At 36.5% G+C, this 19,935-nt stretch overlaps 1 protein-coding gene across 1 annotated transcript in view; it reads right to left on the reverse strand.

Moving 5' to 3' along the window:
- The window catches only part of AKAP6 (A-kinase anchoring protein 6), a 254,431-nt gene that overhangs the window by 159,639 nt on the left and 74,857 nt on the right, over window positions 1–19,935 (reverse strand). The window contains exon 4 of the mRNA XM_083862864.1: window positions 14,944–16,731. Coding sequence (XP_083718990.1) covers window positions 14,944–16,731 — 1,788 coding nt within the window. The remainder of the gene's footprint in view (window positions 1–14,943; window positions 16,732–19,935) is intronic.

Genomic DNA, 19,935 nt, shown 5'->3' on the forward strand with positions numbered 1-19,935 from the left:
TCTCATGCCTGTCAAGGGTGTTGCTCATTGGGTTGCAATTTTCTGAGCAGCAGACAACTAAGACCTCCCAGAAAAGCTTTGCTATCACAGTCATGAAAAAAATGAGTTGGCTGTTAAGTGAGTCACTTAAAACTATGCACAAATGCCTCTCAGCTAGGTTAACACCACTTCTTGCACTAGAACTTTTAAAGTTTCCTAACTTCATTTCAGTGGTTTAATTTTACTTTTACATTACAAGCTTTTTTTTTTTTTTTTTTTTTTTCTTATAGGAAAGTAAACAGTTCTGGTGTTCAATAATTTTAGCACTTCAAATGATCTCATTTAGACTTTGAAGTTCAGCTTTCATTAATTGAATGGAATGGGAAAAGAGGAAGTTTCTATCTCAGCTGCAGCTATCACTTTACAAGTCCAGCTTTTATTAGACCACATTTAGAATGGAAGTAAACCAAAGCTCACTTCTGTAGTTTTGAGCTTTAGTCCAAAAGCACATTTAGGGTTACCAAAAAATAGAATGTAGAAACATGCAACTTCTTTTATTGTTGTTACAGTAAAATCACCAGTATTTTAGATGGTTGTAGTAGATTTTTGATATGGGATTCCTTTAGATGGGGAATTTGGATATATGCACTTAAGGAAGTGCATATACTGGAATGAATATTGCCAAAATTATGCCATAAAACAGAGGAAGCAACTACATCAAACTAGCATCATTATGAAAAGTTTTACGGTACTCATCCTAGATCAAATTTTGGGTTTCAGTTTTAAGGAAAAAAAACCCCAGATGTATTGTGCCTACATGGCATGAGTAGCCAATTTATTTCAATACTTTTTGGCTTGTAATTTCAAGCTATGCAATTTTAACACTACTCAATTTATTAGTCTTACCTTTTCATTTTCCATATATGCTGGCTTATACTTAAGACACTTTTGGCTATTGCACTTCTAAAAGCACAAAGCCCTTCTAATGACCTAAAATACTATTAAATCCAAACTATTAAATGCAAGCATACTAAAATTATCTGCCATGATAGCTAAGTGTGATGGTGGAAGGTCTATTCTGTTCCACAAGCCTCAGTGTGGAAGCACCAGACAACAGTGTTAAATCACTACCCCAGACCTTTTTTCTTTCTACCTTTGCTTTTATTCCACAAAGGGAGTTCTCTTCTTAAAAGAATTGGTTATGAGGCTGTGTCCTTAAAAATGAATGCCCAATTTTGTTGCAAGCAGACAGTGTTGTAAAGTTTGTTCCCAATTTACAAAAAGACTGAGCTCACCTCTGTGAGTGTCTGTATACCAGGATGGGCTGGCTCTTAGGGCACTTCTATCACAGAATACATTAAGAAAACCCTTTGTCTAACCACAAAAGGACTTGCATATTAGTCTCAGGAGGAACACATTCCTGCCCATGGACTTTATTTTCAAAAGGATAAAAGTGTGCTTTCTTCATAGGCAAAGGTAAGTCAAAGAAATCCAGGTACTCAAGAGGATGAGGCTGCAACAAACTGCCACGGTCAATTTAATTGGAGGTAGAGCCAGAGGCAACAATAAAACCATTAGCAATACAGATGTTAGGGATCCCCAAGGAACCAAGATGCTACAATGGAAAATATTCTTTGTGTGATATTGTCAAGAATCTGTGACAGGCAGTGACCTCAGAGAAACATAAAACTGACCAAACACATCAGTAGGATGGAGACACTTAACATGCAGTTCAGGATATATTCACAAGCAATTCAGAAATAGAACTTGGAGGTTTTCTCCTAAAGAAGTACCACATTTACTCAATAACCCCAGTTTGTGAGAATGTGTGCCTTAAATGCTCCCTCCAAACTGGGTAAAGATCAAATATTTTTCTTAGTGGACATCCATGTAAAGACATAACAACCATGTACTCTATAGTTAAGCATTTCAAAGATTGTTAAATTATACAAATCTTTCGTGAGTGCCTCCTCTAGGCTTTGTGCCCAGCTACCACACACGGAAATTATTCTAAAACACATTTTTCCTAATGGGCATCTATTGAATAGGCCATGAATTATATGGTTATGGAACTTTCTTTTCCATAACCACAGGATAGTCATTGGCTCATTACTTTTCCTGAGTTTAGAGTCCAGGCTATTTTTCCATACTTTATTCTGGCTAGAACAGGAATAGCAAAAAAGAGTTTTAATTTCTCAGTTCCCTAAAACTTTCTAGGTAAAAGAGCCAGAACCACAAAGGTAGGATTTGCTTTGAAATAATGAAAAGTGAAGAGAAACATGTGAAGTGTTACTTTTTAACCTGTTATAAACAGCTATATTTGATGACAATGCATCTGACTGTGCAATAGAAAAAAATCACTGCCCCAGTGTGACTGTAGATTGTTTCTGCTTTTCGACAAATGCAGGTTAGGGTAACCTGAATATTAAAAATCACTCTTTAATGTATTTCTGTAGATACTTAGACTTTTCCATGATACTACAAACATAACTCTTTCTTTATGCTATGCCTTGTCTTACCTTTGGCTCAAGGTGAAGATCTACTTTATCTTTAAAAGTACAATCACAAGGCCTTCAGTGCTGTTTTTAACTTGCAAGATCTAAAAAAGGGATACTCTCAGTACCAGCGGATTCACTGTGGAGCAAAGATAGATATGGGAAAACTAAGCCAATGCTTCCTGAGAACCCTATTCTAATTCTTAGATTAGCAGAGAAGCTTCCAACACCACTGGTAACATTTCCCCCAGCCTTTTGAAGGATCAGTGAACACCCAGAACCACAGAGACAAAATCCATGGGCTGGAAAGACAGTGCTGGGGAGAAGCATGTAGCCATGAGACCAAAAGAGCTCTGCATAGGAATGCAATACAGCAGCATAGGAAAAACCAGTGTCATTGTAACTTTGCATGGGTTGAAGAGCAGAGGGGACCGGCAGAGAGAAGAGAAGGAAGCAGACAGACAGGAACATCTGATTCTTCCACCATTTAAAGAATCCTCTGGTATGAATTGAACTGCAGTATGGGCTGGTTGTAAACCTTCTCTGATGGCAATGGCTGCTGGCCTCTCCTCATGCTAATGTAGCCATGTATCCCACCTGAGATGTAATGTTAACAATGGAACAGAGCCAGACAAAATTTTAGGCCTTCTGCATTCATTCAGGTGAGGATTGTAGTCATGCCAAGAAAATATGGGTGCTGTACCTCAAAAGCAGTGTGAGGTTCAAAGCACTCCTGGGGACTGAGTAAATAAATGAGCACAACTTTCTTGGTATGAAAAAATCTTGCATATGTATTCACATGCTGGATGACAGGCAGTAATTTTGCTTATCTGCCTCCTAAATTATGATGCCCACTACTTTGAATTCCAGTTATTTCCAAAGTGGGGCACTGGGCATGAGCCCTGTGGTGGAGGCAGTGTGTGCCACCTGCCAGTGCTGCTGAGCCACCGGGGAGAACAGGAGGGACACTGATGAAAATGCATCCCTGTACACAAACAAGCTTCACCCCCACTGGCTTATGCAGGCACATAGGTATTGGCTAAAGAAGCAAACACTTCTCACTGTTCTAATCAGCACTGCCTTTTATCAGAAAACATCTACAGTGTGGATCTGTATTAAAATGTTTCTAGCATTCAACTCATTCAGCATTCTGAGTCTGGGTGAAATGTTGGGGTTGACCAGAAAAAGGCTGCTGAGGAAACAATATTGAAACTAAGGACTGAATAGTATAAGCAGCAGAAAGGAGAAACCCAAGTTGAAGGATACGAAGAGCCCTGAAAATGAGACAGAAACAGAGTGAACAGACTATAAGGAAATGGGGCATATGCAGGGAGGAAAATGGAAGAGGAAGAAATATAAGAAAAGAAAATATTGTTATTTATAGTTTGTTTAAAAAAAGTAGGACTTTTTTGTGCAAGCAGGCAGAAGCTCTGAGAGTTAAGTCAAAAGTCTTGATACTGAATGATCAGAGTAATGTACAAAGCTTCTGAAGGGTCATGCAAATCTGGTCTTCAAAGTTCATCATGCTACTAGGATTGACATATAGTTTCTGAAAATATATTTATTTACAAAGAGCAAGGTCTTTTATTGGTCCTGTCTTACAGAAACTCTCCCTGCTCTTAAAATAACTTTTTTCTGAGTCATTTCTTTTCTACATAAAATTCAGGTCTAAGCAGCAGCTAGGAAACAAAGAAAGATGCCAAAAGCATCTAATCCAGAATAAGTTTTATCTTATGTATCACAGCATCAAATATACTAAACGAAAGCCTTTTTAGCTGATACTTTTTATGTGACCCTAAGTCAAAGACTTACCATATCAAGAGATCAGCTAAGATGTGAATGTTTTTACGTCACATATTCTTGTTTCCCTCAGTAAACCAGGGAGCAAGAATGTCTCCAGAAATTTGTAGCCAAGGGTGTATCAAGAAAAGGACAAGAATAGCAAATAAATCTGCCTGAGCCATGAAAAATTATGCCAGTTCCCAGAAAGAGGGACTTCAGCTCTGCAGCAGCAGCAGCAGCTGGAAGGAGTGTCTGGATTCTGCTCTCATGAGCACAGCAGAGGAGAGGGGAGTGTCTTTGGTAAAAATGCCAGACACCAAAAATAAGCTGATATATAATATACAAAGGATGGTGGCACAAAGCTGTAGTAAATTCACATCAACTTCACAGTCCCAATTTTTTTGTTGTTGTTGTTTTTTGGGGGTTTTTTTGTGTTTTGTTTGGGTTTTTTGTTTGTTTGTTGTTTTGTTGTTGTTGTTGTTTGTGCACTCTACACTAGAAAAGAAAATGTAGAAGTTAGTTCAGGACCTCTTGTTCAAAAGCACAAATTTGTTATTTATTATACAGGTAAACCTAAAATCAAGTCTCCTGATAAGCACTGTTCCCTTTCTTTCAGTTTGAAATGTTTGTTATTCAGCAACCTTGATCCAAACTCTAAGGATAATGCAGGGTCTAATTAAGATCTTAATTTTCAGCAAATTTAGGACTTAGTCTGATGTGCTTTGTCTAAAAGTGCTGCCAATATGCCAATACAACTATGGATGTTGAAGCAACTTACAGTGATGTAAGGGTACTTGGAAGTACTGCATTTCCTCTTCATGTAATTATTTTAAACGTTATGTTGACAACTGAATTTATTTTCAGATTTTTTTACAGCTAATGTATGTATTGATTATGAGATGAACTTCATCTAAAAGACAAACTAATCTACTTATGTTTTCCATATTATGTCCTTTATGTAAAAAATTAACATAAAGCTTTATTCTGCTCTGAAAAATAGGCAGTTATGAATGACCATCATTCCTTGGTTTGCATACCCTGAGTGTTAGGGCTTTGGAGAGTGCACTGGGGGTGGAGCGCCCTTGTGCAGCTGCTATTTCCAGCTGATGCTCAGCTGCTACCTTGCACATGCATTGGGCACTGGAGGACACTCAATTTGCACCATGCTGGCACCTCCCCTAACTGGTCCAAAATTTCTTTTCTCTTTGATCTCAAAGTTGCTAGAAATGAACCTCATTCCCCAAGCATTTAATTCCTTGAAGGGTACACATGGTATACACACACCATGTTGCGCCTGTAGCCTGAAGTCTGAATAGAATGATGTCCATTAAACAATAGTTTGTGAAGTTCCAAAAATGCTATGTTTTCCCAAACAAAGAATAAATCACATTAAAGTAATTAAATTAGCCAAATTTTATACCCTTACACCATAGCACAAAATTAATTCCATGGGATTTTCAGTGCTTTTTGCATAAAAGAAAGATTTTTTTACATAAGTTTTTAGTAAGTTAGCCAGTAAGCACAATTTTTTTACATAAATTTTTTAGTAAGTTAGCCAATAAGTGACAGATAAAGAAAGAAAGCCACTATATTCTTGATCTGATGGTCACAGCCAGCGCAAACACGGTTTATTTATATTACTCTAGTTCTCTATTTCAACATTCAATTTGTTGGGATAAAATACATAGCAAAAAAAATCTTAAAGAATAAAATAGAGAAAAATTATATTAACAGTTTTCCAGTTTATGATTTATTTATTTATTCTACGAATTTCCAACAATCGCGTTTGTAAAATTGTGGGTGGCTCATTCATTTGAGAGGGAAATAAAATAGCTGTAAAACAAGTGCAGTAACCAGTTGTGGCCTCAAGAGGGCAATATATCACCACTTCTGAAAAGTTTTCGAAAACGAATGAAAAAAATCACTTTTTACTAAAATAGAACAGATGCTGTTTGCTTGCGGGCAAGTGCTAAATATATTGAACTCTGCTGTATCCCTGACATGACCTAAGATATCATGACCACCATTTCTTCTCAAAATCAGAACGTTTAATTCAGCATTTCCTATTTTTCAAGGCTAATTGGTTAGAAGAGGTTAAGTCTGTCACCTCACAAGAGATATTGTAATTCTTTGACCCATGAACTTGTTTTGCAGTTAAGATTTCTGAATTTAAAGAAGGGGAAATGGTGATTGCCACTCTGCTAAATACGGCAACAGTAAGGAGAGATTAAGATTCACCACCTCTTCTCTTTACTCCATTATTATTCCTCTAGTTTCCTCATTTAGCCTCCTGTTATGCACTCGGTTCCTGTTCACCTGCGGTCTCCAAAGAAATCCTGTCACTATTAGTTCCTCCATTAACTTCTCTTCATTTGCTTCCTAATTCATCAACTTTCCATTTTAGATAGCTTCTTTTTTTAGTGGTCTCTAGGGGGCCTTCTTCTACACCTTCTTTAGACCCTACTTCTGATCACTTTTTATCCCCAGCTTTGGACATATTAACAGAACAAAATTAAAAAACAATCTGGGGACTTGTTTCCTTTTCTAGTCTCTGTTTTAATTGCAGAATCTTTTCTGGTTTTGACACATTCACATTATTTCCCTTGGTTTTCTCTACCTCAACAAAGTTGCAAGAGATTTGCACTGCAATACATGAACCATGACCTCAGACTTACCTGAGACAATTTTAGTCTAGTTGCTATATTCTCTTGCAGCTAATGGTGCAACAGATGATTACCCTGGGTGTCTTTAGTCGTATATAGCTCAGTGAGGAAACATTCATGTAGTCACATGCTGGCATCAGCAGACAAAAAGCACTTAGTAATATTGAGTTACTGTGACTTGAGCATCTACACTGTCTACTATCACAAATCTGTCTGGCTTGGTGGTTCTCCCAGTTTAGCCTGGAGAGACTCCAAACACTGGCCAAAGGAAACAAGAAGCAAATCTAGCTCTCACTTGGGAAAACCTTACTTGACCTGAATGGAAGTCAATGATCAAAATAAGTCTTTATTGACAATTTAGGAAAATTCAAATGCAACTCCAGTTTGATACCAGAAGAATACCTCAGCTGTTTGTGAGGTTTAACATCTCTGCTCCAAAACCTGAAGCAAAGACAAGAAAATTATTTTTTGCCCTTTTGGTTACTTTCAAAATAAATAAAGAAAAACTGCATAAGCAGACAGACAGTCTGAAACAAGCCTCTGTGAGACAGTTTCCTGACCATATTAACCACAAATTATGTTTATTCTGATGCCTAATGATGACAACTACAATTTGAGAGTCAGCATGATTTAATGGTTCTTTCCTGGTCATAAGATACTGGAAAGGATGAAGGAAAAAAAACTACTTGCTGTCAAAATATATAGAGACACACAAGAAGAAAAGAGATTTTGAGAAGTTATGCAATAATCTTATATAAGTGGATTTGATCTTTCCTCTCAGGTTAATCCTCTCAAGACCCTTGCTCATTTGCCTTGCTCTGACTCATCTCTAGCATGTACACATTTTAAGGTAATGATGTGTTAACAGTAGATAGACTGGAATTTGATTTAGGTGAAAGTTAGTAGCAATGTATTATTTAAAAAATTAAATATTTAGAATAGAGCATGGTGATTTTGATATACTGTATCTTTCTGAAATATCCTGTACTTCCTCACAGAAGATACATAAAACATGAGCAGCCCAGAGACTAAGTATATTATGTAACAGAACAGCTAGACCTTAAAACATTGTGAAAAACATATCCCTATGAATGTAAAAGGCAGTGAGCATTTTCTCTTACCCCTTTGTATTTAACATTTTAAAGGGAATATTAGTAACCATAATTTCAAATGTTATCATTTTCTGTTTAATTATAGAGTCACTGCAAGGAGCCCTAAAATCAATACAGTAAGTAATTAACAGGACAGATCTGAAGTTATCTCAAACTCTTCTCAAACCTCCTGCCCAGCACCAGCACCTGTAAGACAGCAGTTACAGATGATTCAATCCTAAATAAGAGAAGATCCTTCTTTAATCACCACACTCACACTGAAGTAAATTTCCAATAACAATTTGACTCTGTGTTTTGAAAGCTTCCAAACCTACTTCAGTGGTTTATGAGTCTTTCCCTGCCTTCATGAGAAAACTAATGCACCAAACAATCACAGACAACAGAGCGTCTCTGCACTGATAGAAACAAGTATATTTATAAGATCACCTTGAAGTCACCAATGATTCTTTGTCCAAATTACAGCTGTGTGCCTGTTGTATCTGAGCCTCTGTTGGCTATCCAGGTAATCAGGTCACTTGGCACCCACTGCTCACATTCCTGCCTATCCTTGGCTTACAGTGAGAGTGAGAAGCCAACCTCTTGAAGCCTTACTCTTCCATCTCTCCACCTTCAGCTCTTTTACACCCTTTAGCCTAATAGCAGAGATCCAGAGATCGTCAAGCAATATGAAGAAAGTTTCCAGTGCACAAATAGATAATGTGGATGGCTCTGATTCTAGCTTGTGGCTGTGCTGTGGGTACAGATGATTAAGACATGACACTAGGTCGTAAAGTCAATGGTCACATAAAGCTGATCTGAGTGACTGCATAAGAATGGAAATGAAGGGCTCACAAACATTTATGCAAAAGCAACTGCTCCTTGGTTCATCTAAGCTGTTCATAGCCATCCCTGTCGTATCTAACTATGGACACAAAAGGACAGAATTATGAGGCTTTTTGCAGCAAAAGTCTCATATCAGATGTGGCCAAACATTGGATGTAGGCATGTCCACTACTACCAGTTCTATATGCTAGTGAAGACATACCCTCAAAGCAATGCACTAAAATGATTTGGGAGCAGATTTCTTTCTATTTCTTTCTGTCCCTCTTTCTTCCCCTCCCTTCCCCCCACCACAAATTATTTGGAATGACTTGCCAAATCCTGAATGTAAAAAACTTCTGATCTAAAACTACTCACCACCAAATCAGTCTGAGATCTTTACCCTGGAAATTCAAAACATTCTGAACAAGCATATGCTTCACAGTAGATGTCTTTCATTAAGGAACCATAATTCCTGCAGTCAGTTGTAAATTTAAAAATGCAGAATTCATGCAGCTTAGATAGAAGCTGCCACTTTTTGGAAAAAAATGCTCGTTTCAAACTCACTCAAACTATTTCTGGTAAAGCAAATGCCAAAGAAAAGTGAATGTACTTGGATGAGCTATTTAAAATTCAAGCAAACTGTTAGGAGCTAAATGTTTTGGAGGAACAGAGGGCTCACTTGTATTTCAATATCTTCTATTAAAGCTCTATTTGTCTGCCTAAAGTAAGAGTTCCATATGTATACTACATTATTGCTTAATAATGGTTTGACCAGCTTGAAAGCTGAGGGATGGGCTGTTGAAGGAGGGGAGCATCATCAGACTCAAAACACCAAAGCGCAAACTTGTCTCTCAGTACAAAATGTGAAGTGACATTTTCAATTATGCTGTACCAAGCAGCAAGACTGCTGAGAAAACTGCAGAGCTGCCAAGGAATTTCTGGATCTGATACCTCTTTCACATACTGTTTTTTATAAACTGGTCATCAACCAAAAGAAGTATTTCAATCTAAACTGTATAAAGTAGTGTAAGAAAGATTCAGAAATGAGCACATTTTGGCAAGCATACTATCTGTTAGAAAAACTATGAAATTCATTTATTTTAAAAAACTAAATATTAGAAGTACTAAGTCATTCAAAGCAAGAGATATAAGGAGAGCACTACAACACTTTAAAAATCCTTTATCTGGTAATTCAAAAAAGCCAGGTCTGTGCCACATTGATTATGTTTACTTTTTTTCCTCCTGTTCTGAAATTACCGATTTCAGTTCCAACTTTTTCTTTGTCACTAAGTTTCATCAGAGTTATCAGTTCCTGTTAGTTTTTTACTACCTTGGCCCCACAGCTCAAACTGCATTTGACCTCTGTGCAAGCTTTTCCCTCTAGTGATGAAAATCACCTCCAAACACAAGTAAACTTCCCCTAAAGCAATCCAGCTTCTACCTTAGCTATACTGGTGTGTTTTCAGTCCACTCTGTCCAGAAGCAACTCTGTCCCCTTTCAATCTACACAAATTATTTCCCTTTTGTGTCAGCTCTCCAACAATTTTCTAACAAACTGGCTCTCCACTACTCAAATGGACTTCCAGTCACATCTCCAACACAAACTTATTCTACCCAAGTCCATTAAGCACTTACAAAAGTCTACCATTTAGTTATTTTGTGATTATTCTTTAAAAATGTAAATCTTTCCTACCCCAACAGACCAGCTATTTGTCACAGTAACAAATTTAAATATGATATTGCAGTCTCCTCTGCAGGCTGCACTGATCCTTAGTTCCTCCTTAACAGGAAAGTCATTCCCATTACTCCAATTTAAAACTGAGGTCTTGGATCTCTGCTCTCCTGGAGCATCCTGGATAAGTGGTTACAGAATGGTGAGGGGTTCCCTGTCTGGGTCCTGGAAGGCAGTAAAATTTTTATCCATCTCTTTGTTTTAGGATCTCTGGGGCATTCAGTAACTGACAGCTTAATAACTTGTAGAGCGCATCAGGAAGGTGGGTAGTCAAGACTGACTGGGCTACGCAGACAAAATATAGAGCCATTGGAGTTCAGGACAAGTTTATGAAATGGGATTAACTGAAAATATGGGATCAATAGATATCAAATTCCTTCTTGCAGAGGAAATTCAGCTGCCTCTTGCAGAAATGGAGCCTGTGATAAAACAAGCTATAAATCTATACAACAGCAACAACAAATCAGCAATTTGCTCTGTACAATTAACCCAGAGGCCTACGAAGCAAACACATCTTCACTTAAATGAAGCAGCTTGCAAATGGTTACATTTCTAACCTTTTTAATAGTGCCCTCAAAAAACAAGTAGATGGAGTTATCAATGACATATTGGCACCACAGTGGCACAAGGATATCAGTATAGTCAATCTAATATCAGTTTCTGGAGAAAGGGGTAAAACTGCCTGAACAAGGTTACTTTATTGTTATTATATTTTATTCACATAAAATTATTGAAAACAAATTGCCCTTAGATCAGTCCAAAATCATTTTTTGCTCCCAATTTTTCAGTTTGCACGTAAAAATGGGGGGAAACCCCAATTATTATTACAGTTTTAAGGAAAACTTAGCTTTCTCACAGAAAGCAAACCTTGAAGCATTCTGAAACTGATACTCTGAAGTCCTAGTGTTACATATGAAAAGTGGCAATCAGCCAAATTCTTATAGCAAAGAATTGGTGTTATATCTGTTCCCTTTTAGCTAGTGTAACAGACACTATAGAGCTTAATCTGCAATCTAAAAATTCATTTGGGGCAGTTCCTAAAAGCTGAACTAGAACAATGAGAGGATCTTTCAGAATTTGCTCTCACTCATTTTCACATTTAACTCCATAAAGTAATATCTGAAACATGAAAGAAAGAGCCACATAAATTGTTTTGCACCTCAGGATGAAGGTGCCCATTACTAAGGGTACAAGAAACTTGTGCCAAAGGGTTACCTGCAGTGCAACAAAAAATGACAAGATTAGGCACTGTTTATTGCAAAGCAGGAAAAGTGGCCCTATGTAACAGCAAATGGGGCAGTCCAGCAGAGAGACAGGAGGATCTGTAGAAAGACAGAAATATTAACTGCATGATAATGCCCATGCAAGGACATCACCATAATTTGCAAGTATGAAAAATAAAAATTTATCAATTTCTGCCCATGACTATCATTTCTATCACTAAGAAATTATTAACATTTCAAAAAAAAGCTTTAGCATATTTTCAACAAATTGCTTTCTATGAAGATATTGCCACGTTTATACTAATTCAAATAAAATCATAATAAAAGACCAAAATTTCATTGTTTTTCCTATTACCTAGCTAAAATATTACTTTCAATGATTTTGAGGCTGCCAGTTGTTTCTAAGTTGTCATATCCCCAAAACGAAAGACAAAGTTACTTTAGTTTTTTTAGACTCTTAATAAATAAAATACATCATGCTGAACATTCATTGCAACTGGATTACTAATGGGAATAAGCATGATTCTTTTGTGCTTAAAATGAAATTCACCTTTCGCATCTGACTTCTTCAGTACAAAACTGCTGCTAACAGAAATTAGGAAACTCATTTTGAGTGGAATACCTCTTCTTAGATAACAGAATTAACACGAGAGCCAATTTACAGTAAATGAAAAAAGCAATTGCATGTTTTTGAGTCTTGTATTAGGGAATTATAAAGCAGGAGATCTAGTAAAAGAAATAACTGTAATACAGATATAGTATTTTTACTTAGACTCCTTTTTGTTCACAATATTTCATAGCATCGCATAAGAGAGAAATTTTCTATTTTCTTATTACTTATGTCAAATTAAAGTATTTCAGCAAGGCATCATATTGTCACTGAGGCAGGATTTACCTTGGTTAGAGCTTTTGAAAACGTGGTTTTTAACTAGTCTTACAAATGGAAGATTTAATAACTAGCAACAATAGAAAAACTTGGGTAAATAAACAGCTTGGGGAAACCTTATTGTTCTTTAAAATAGTATAATTTTTCTTAAATATTTCAAAAATTTTCACCTGATTACTTTTATTCACTATTCAGGAAGCACTTTTAGGAAAATATGAAACTTAGTTATGAGCCACTTTTAAGCTGATGGAATACTGAGCTCTCTCTTCCTAGAAGTCATCTTTGCATCTGCTCTTCCTTCTGTTTAAAGCCCTTCTTTTACTACTCAAACATACTTCATAAGATTGTTTTCAAACTCCACATTATCATTTTCCAAACGTTTATCACAACCAGAAACACTGAGAAATTGTAGGAAGTGCAGTGTCACCAGCATTCAAGTTCCTGAAGCACAAGAGCAGCAGCTGGAGTCACTAGCTGGAAGGGTTTCCTCCGGCCACAGAACAGCAAACTACTTTTAATTGGTGTCACAAGCTCAATCCACTCTCCAGTGGAAGTGAGGAAAGGATGGAGAGGAAGAGAATGTTTACAGCTGCAGCCAGTTGTCACAGCTGATTCTTACTCCTCCATTGAACTGCAGCTGCAAGGAATCACACAAAGACAGATGGCCCCTAAAAAGAGAATTATCTTTTCAAAAAGTTTGATAAAAATAAATATGATGATTTGAGAGTATGATACAAGAAATTTCTCTTCCACCTGTTTCTTGCCAAAAGGAAGTCAGCATCTAGTGGAAGGCAGTGGTGCCTAGATACTCAACAATTCCATTCTTAAACAGTGACACTTGCAGTGTCATTTGAAGGACACTATTTTATGTATTCACAGTTTTGATGGGCTTTGTTACTTTCACAGAATGAAGGGCCCTGTATCTGTCAGCTTCAGCTGGACTAATTTTCAACACTACACAGACTCAAGGACAGAAAAAATTTGCACTTACTAAGACAGTTCTTTCATCGAAGTGTGGAAGATGAGCCCCACCCATGAAGACAGAGGGAGCAGTTTGCATCATCAAGCACTGCCCTTTAGAACTGACAGCTGCTGCACCCTCATTTGTCTAAGAAACTTCTCTTTCTATATTTTCTACCCCGACTTTGTATTAAAGTATCTCTAGCTCAGCTATTTCCCTATTAGTCATAATACTTCCCATGCCTTCAAAATTACAGAAATTGTGCTCAGTAAGAAGCAATTTCTGGCCATATAAAACTAGTGTTTTTTTCTCAGCTCATACACAACCTGATAACACAGAAGATATTGCAGATATCAGATTTACCTTTTAGATGCCAACATCACCACTTAATGCATGCATTATGAATTTTAAAGCATTTTGAAATCTAACAGAGATGAAGCTTTCTTTTCTGAAAACTTAAATGCCATTGAGGATGGACATGAAATGTTCTGAGGTGAAGAGTTCTCTGCAATGTCCAGGAAGACAAATGCATGAGAAAACTGAAACAAACATTTACTGTGAATGTAATCTAAGAATTATATTACTGAGATGGCTAGGTCTTTATTTGATTAGTCATTCAAATTCACCTCCCTTTCCAAAGTTTATCTTTTATCTCAAAGGGACTTCTCAATGAAGTCCCATCTCACCTTAAGTGTAATGGAATAGTATATAATTATTGCTCTAGCATATCGCAGTAATACATTGCTATTATTTAAGAAGGATTATTTAAGTTAATAAAAAAAGTGATGCTTCCACCAACAGGAGGGAAAATAATCACTGCAAGGGAAGAGAACTAATTAAAAAGAAATGTTGCTATTATACTTAATTTGACAGGAATCAAGATTCCTATTCTGGGACTAAAGCAAATCTTCTTAATGAACAAAATATGCAGACAATATCAAGTATAACTTCATTCAAATACAGCAAAGATCCCTGATTCTCTGAAGTTTATTTTATCCTTCCTAAAAAAATAACTTGTCATACCCAATCCTGGCAAACAGAAGTGCTGTTGGTAAAATAATGTTTTACTAAGCTTAAAGACATTGATGTTATTAAAATAATATAGGCAAATTCTGTATAGTTAGTTAAAGTTAACTTCAGTCCATTATAATTACAATTGCTGCTCTTCTCTACTTCCAGCAGTCACAAGATGAGATGATTTTCAGCATTAGAAGAAAACAAAAAAGCAACACTATCACTGCCAGCAGTTCCATCTCCACACACAGGCTTCTCAAGAACACAGCCAAAGAATATAGGATTACTATCTTACCTCAATTTTTTCCCATATGGTTTCATAATTCTCTTGATGTTGTATATCTTGCATCAGCTGATGAATTAAAGCTGATTTATTTGAAGGAGAAGTCTCATTCCCAGTGGGCTGAGTGGCAGCAGTCCTTTCTGACTTTTCTTCATTGTATTTTTTAATGCAAGATACAGGCATACAAAGATCTTCATCAGAGAGAATATCACTGAGAGGCCCAGATTCAATACTGTCACCTAAGGAGGATACTATATCACTTGAAGAACTTGGTGAAATTCTTCCCCTTTTTTTGTGCCTTTTTGTCTGGTATGTCGGATACATTTCTGAATCTGAGTTCATTTCTGACAACTCCCAGTCATCGATGTTTTGAATGGTTTCTCTTCTTGGCTTTTGGGGCAGCAACTTCGTCAAATTTTCTAGTTTTAAAGCTAATGCTTCAGTCTGTTTGAGATGTGAAGGAAGTGCTAAATATTCATCAGACCCATACCACACCTCACTGTCCTTACTGGTTTTTTGAGTATAGTGTGGTGTTGAGGATAAGCTTTTATTTTTCTTTCTTCTCAGTAGAAGAGGGGAGGAGTTGGAAAGCTCAGAACCAGCTGAAGAAGCACTCTTTTGGCTACGTGTTGGTGAACTGAAGGGCTCAGTTTTACCTTGTGATTGCCCATTTGGGTCTCTCTGGATACAAGAATCTGACGATACAGAAGAATCTGTTTCTGTCTCCTCCAGAGACTTAGAGCTATGAGAAGTAATTCCATTCTGTAAAGAGGAACACTCTCTTTTTCTGGCTTGGGTTGTTGGAGCTGTTTTACACATACTTCCAGGTGTTCTCTCAGTTTTCACTTTCTCTGGAGAATCATGAGACTTCTTGTGCTTTGATTTTTCTTTACAGGTGTAGAAAGTAGACTTTCCTAGAATTATGGGACTGTCTTTAAAGTGATTATTTATTGTATACTCAAGATTTTTATCACTTATTGTATTTAAGCAATCGTATGACTGACTAACTGCAGATGGACTGTTAGTATAGGGCGGCTGTAAAGCTAGGCAAAGCTTGGACCTGTCTGGTGGATCTAACAATGAAGGTGTACTTCTACTCATTTCATTTTTAACTATTTGAGACTTTTGCCTTTTTAAATCACTGGATTCCATATAATCTTTAAACACATCATCTTTCAGAAAGAGACCTCTTTTTGGCAATGTAGGCTGCGTAGGAGAGTCTTCATTGTAGTTAAAGCAGTCTCTTATGGACCTCTTAGGTGTTGAATTTTCACAGTGAGCGTGTTTGATATTTTCACCAGTGTGCTGTAGAAGACTGCACTCTGGATCCTTTGATATGGAAACTGCTTTGCTGTCAGTAGGTAAAACACCATTTTCAGATAAAGGTCCTTTAGAAAGAGAGGAATTTCCAGAAGGAGATGCTAGTGAGTGATCATGTGATGCTTTCTTGTCTTTGCTTTTTTCTCCATCTTCTGCTGAAAGAGGTACATGATTTTCCTTCTCCTTCAATGCTTCATTACACTGGGAAGCAATGGAATCTGTCGCTACTGCAAGTAAACCCACACTTCTGATAAGTCCTGGAAATTCCTTATCCATCTCACTGTAGTTCCAGGATTCAAATGATTTTGCTTTCCCTTGACTGGAGGTCATATCATCCAGAGCACCAAGCAAATCCTCACTAGGGCTGTAGTCGGAGAGTTCAAATGCAGTAATACCACAATCCAAGGACAAGTAATTTTGAGAACATTTGATGGTTAACTGTCCAGAATCGTCAACTTCAGTTAAAGAGTCAAGACGATCCTGAAATACACAAAGAAATGGTGTTTTTTTGAATATTAATTTTCATATATAGAACACACGAAGCAATGAAACCAAAAAAAAAAATCCTGTGTTTCACTGCCTAACATCTAGAGAAGAGTTCATCACTCACCTGCCTCTTTTTGCATTACTCTGTAGATAAGCTAACCATTCTGAAGTATTTTGGAAGTAAAAATGGCAGTAAGCTGAAAGATGCTCCATTTCAGTCTGGTACAGCAAGTTACCTAAAAACAGCAAGTCACTTTTGTATTGGTATTTTCCTCACTTAATTCTGTTTTCAGTTTTACCTACTCTGTAGGTGGGGACTGAGAAATTCTATGCTGCAGACTTGAAGTATTTCCTGTGTTAACTACATCAAACTGGAGGGAGGGTACCTTGGGGGGCTGCTGAGTGTACCAGTCTCCTTGTTAATCTTGTTTTCTCAAAAATTCATGCAGTTCTACAGTCTTTCAGTTGATTGGAAGAATGTTTTTTCTAAGCATCATGTAGCAATGAGGACATTTGTTCCCATAATTATAAGATAGAGACTGTGAATTACATTTCAATTTTTTGTAGCATTATCACTTGGAAATTTATTTGGCAGACATTTAGAGCACAAATGAAAAATGACACACGAAAAGCAAACTATAATGTTAAGCCTCCAGCCTGACCTGCTTCCTTGTCAATATTTTCTCAATGGAAGTCCTTCAATCTCAGAAACATGGATGTAGCCCAGAGGAGACCATCTCATACGGCAAATGAGATTTTAAAATCAAAGTCAAATTAATGTTTATAAATATTTTGGTCTTGTTTGAAGGACAGTAAAAAAAAAAAATCTGATGAGATTAAGATCCAAAACTGCATGGTAAATAACATTCACAGCCAAATTATATTTAGCATACAGTTAAGCATATTTTCAGTAGATCTTCTAATATATATATGAGACTTTTCTCTATAGAGACTACTTTAAAAAAAATCATAAAGGGGAGAAATTCATGTTCTAGAATTCTAATTTTACATCCCTAAATCAGTATACTGGTCTTTCTTTCCAGGTTTGTTCTCATGATGGTTTTTGAAGCAAACTCCTGAATGTCCCCAATAGGTTTATGTCCAAATTATTCTCTGGAACAACTTGTCTCACTACACTGCCCAAATCCATATTTTAAAGACCCTTAGCATTATGCTTGAAGATGCTGCAGTAACCACGTAATCTCTCCATCTCACAATAAACTACATGGATTTGGTCTGAACAGGAATTATCTTGATAAAGAAGGCTATTGTTTGCCAACACCCATAAACATAAAAACATACAACTTCTGAGCCCTGTACTCCATCCACCCTTCCCCCATCCTTTACTTAAAGTAAAAATAGAATAAAATCCTCCAGCTAAAAATATTTATAGAAAAAAGTCACTAGATGGGTATTTATCAGCCATAGTCTTGGATACGGAATGTATCTCTAGCAAATTCTATCCAGATGTAGATTCCATGTCACAAAAATATGGCATTGTCAACAGCTCAGAATAAAAAGGGGAATTTTCTATAAATCTGTCAAATTTATATATTGGAGCTGCATTTGTTAAGGAAAATAGTGACTAAACAAGCTGCATTGTCCTTCTATTTTCAGGAAATTATTAGAAAATGTAAAACCATACATAAATCAAAACCTTTCCAAGACCCTAAAGGCCTTTATTTTTTCTGAATAATGAGCTCCATTCCTTTGTCTCTTAAAAATGTGTTTATTTACATTAATAAAATTTACAATTATATGCATTAAACCATCTTACTTGGCAATTTTCCAAGCAGCCTCTGAACTGTGTGCTTCAGATGAGTTTTATTTAATGCCAGTACTACCATGTTTTTATCCCAGAAAAATATTAAATTTAATTATTTGTATGGCTACCAATAGGAGTGCCCTAGTTATTTTTTTTTCCTTTTTCATGTAGTAATACTTCCTTTAAAGATCCAAACACTAAAAAAAATGGGTAACAGTAGATACAATTGTCTCTACATTATATTTTATTTATTTATGTTATCAACTAAAGCCAGTATCAATATACTTCATAAAAAGTTTAATACCTAAAGGTTAGAAACTGCAGAGAAATTTCTATGGACCATTTTCAAGAAATAGGGAAGAAACTTGATATCAACTTTGTGTTCCTGCAATTACTAGCCATTAAATATATAAAATATTATTTATGTTTTAATTGGGGTGGATAAAAAGAATGATGTCAGTATATTTTGTCTTTTATATCACCATGTAAGCCTATCTGGCAAAACGTGTTTTCCCTACAGAAAAATAATCTTTCCTTCTCTCCATAGCAAAGATGTTTTTTATAGCAGTTGTAATCAGATCCAGATGGAAAATTTCCTGTTTCTTAGTATCTGAATATACACTTTCTTTATGTCTTGAAATTACCATGTCCTTGTCATAAAATAATGACTTCCCACTAATTCACAAATCTGGACATGAAGACAAGAGTAGATTTCCTTCAGACCTGCTAGAAGTTTACCAGCATCAGCAAAGCAGAAATTGAATCTGAAAGGTATGTACACATCAGGAAGAGGGGGTGTGGAAGGTGGGCCTGGGCATCTCTGACGTTGATTTCTGGACCACCCACTTTGTTGTGCCAAAGACAAATAAAAAACCCAACTGGAGCAGAGAAACATTCACATTCTCTTTGAACTTGAGGGATATGAAATTCAGGACATATCTTGGGGTCTTCTGACTTCCTCTGTAACACAGGTCACAAAATTCACTGCACTGATCTGGAGGTCTCTTTCTATAAATTCATCTAACCATAACAAAAGCATTTTATCTTAATCTTAGGACTATCAAATGAAAAATCTTCTACATGCTATTTATTAACCATTAATTACCCTAAATGTGAAAAATGTCTATCTTCTTTAAGTTTAAAAAGTCAGGCCAGTAGTGTCCTTTCAACTAAGTTAATTTAGCAGATAAAATGTGGGACTGTTTAAAGCCATAATGCAGAATTGCCACTCAAATTAAAGACCATTCTCTTGCTATAAAGAAACGTTGACCTAGGCTGGACAGTTTTGGAAACTTTTTGTAAGTTTTGCATTTCTGTATGCAGGATGGAAATGTCTAAATTACTTTTTGAATTGGCTGTAAACCTTAAATACCCAAATGACCAGACAAACAACTTTGGAACAGATGCAACTTTGTAAGTGTTTCAAATCCTTT

Source organism: Zosterops lateralis, assembly GCF_965231275.1.
Source record: "Zosterops lateralis genome assembly, chromosome: 6".
Lineage (NCBI taxonomy): Eukaryota > Metazoa > Chordata > Aves > Passeriformes > Zosteropidae > Zosterops > Zosterops lateralis.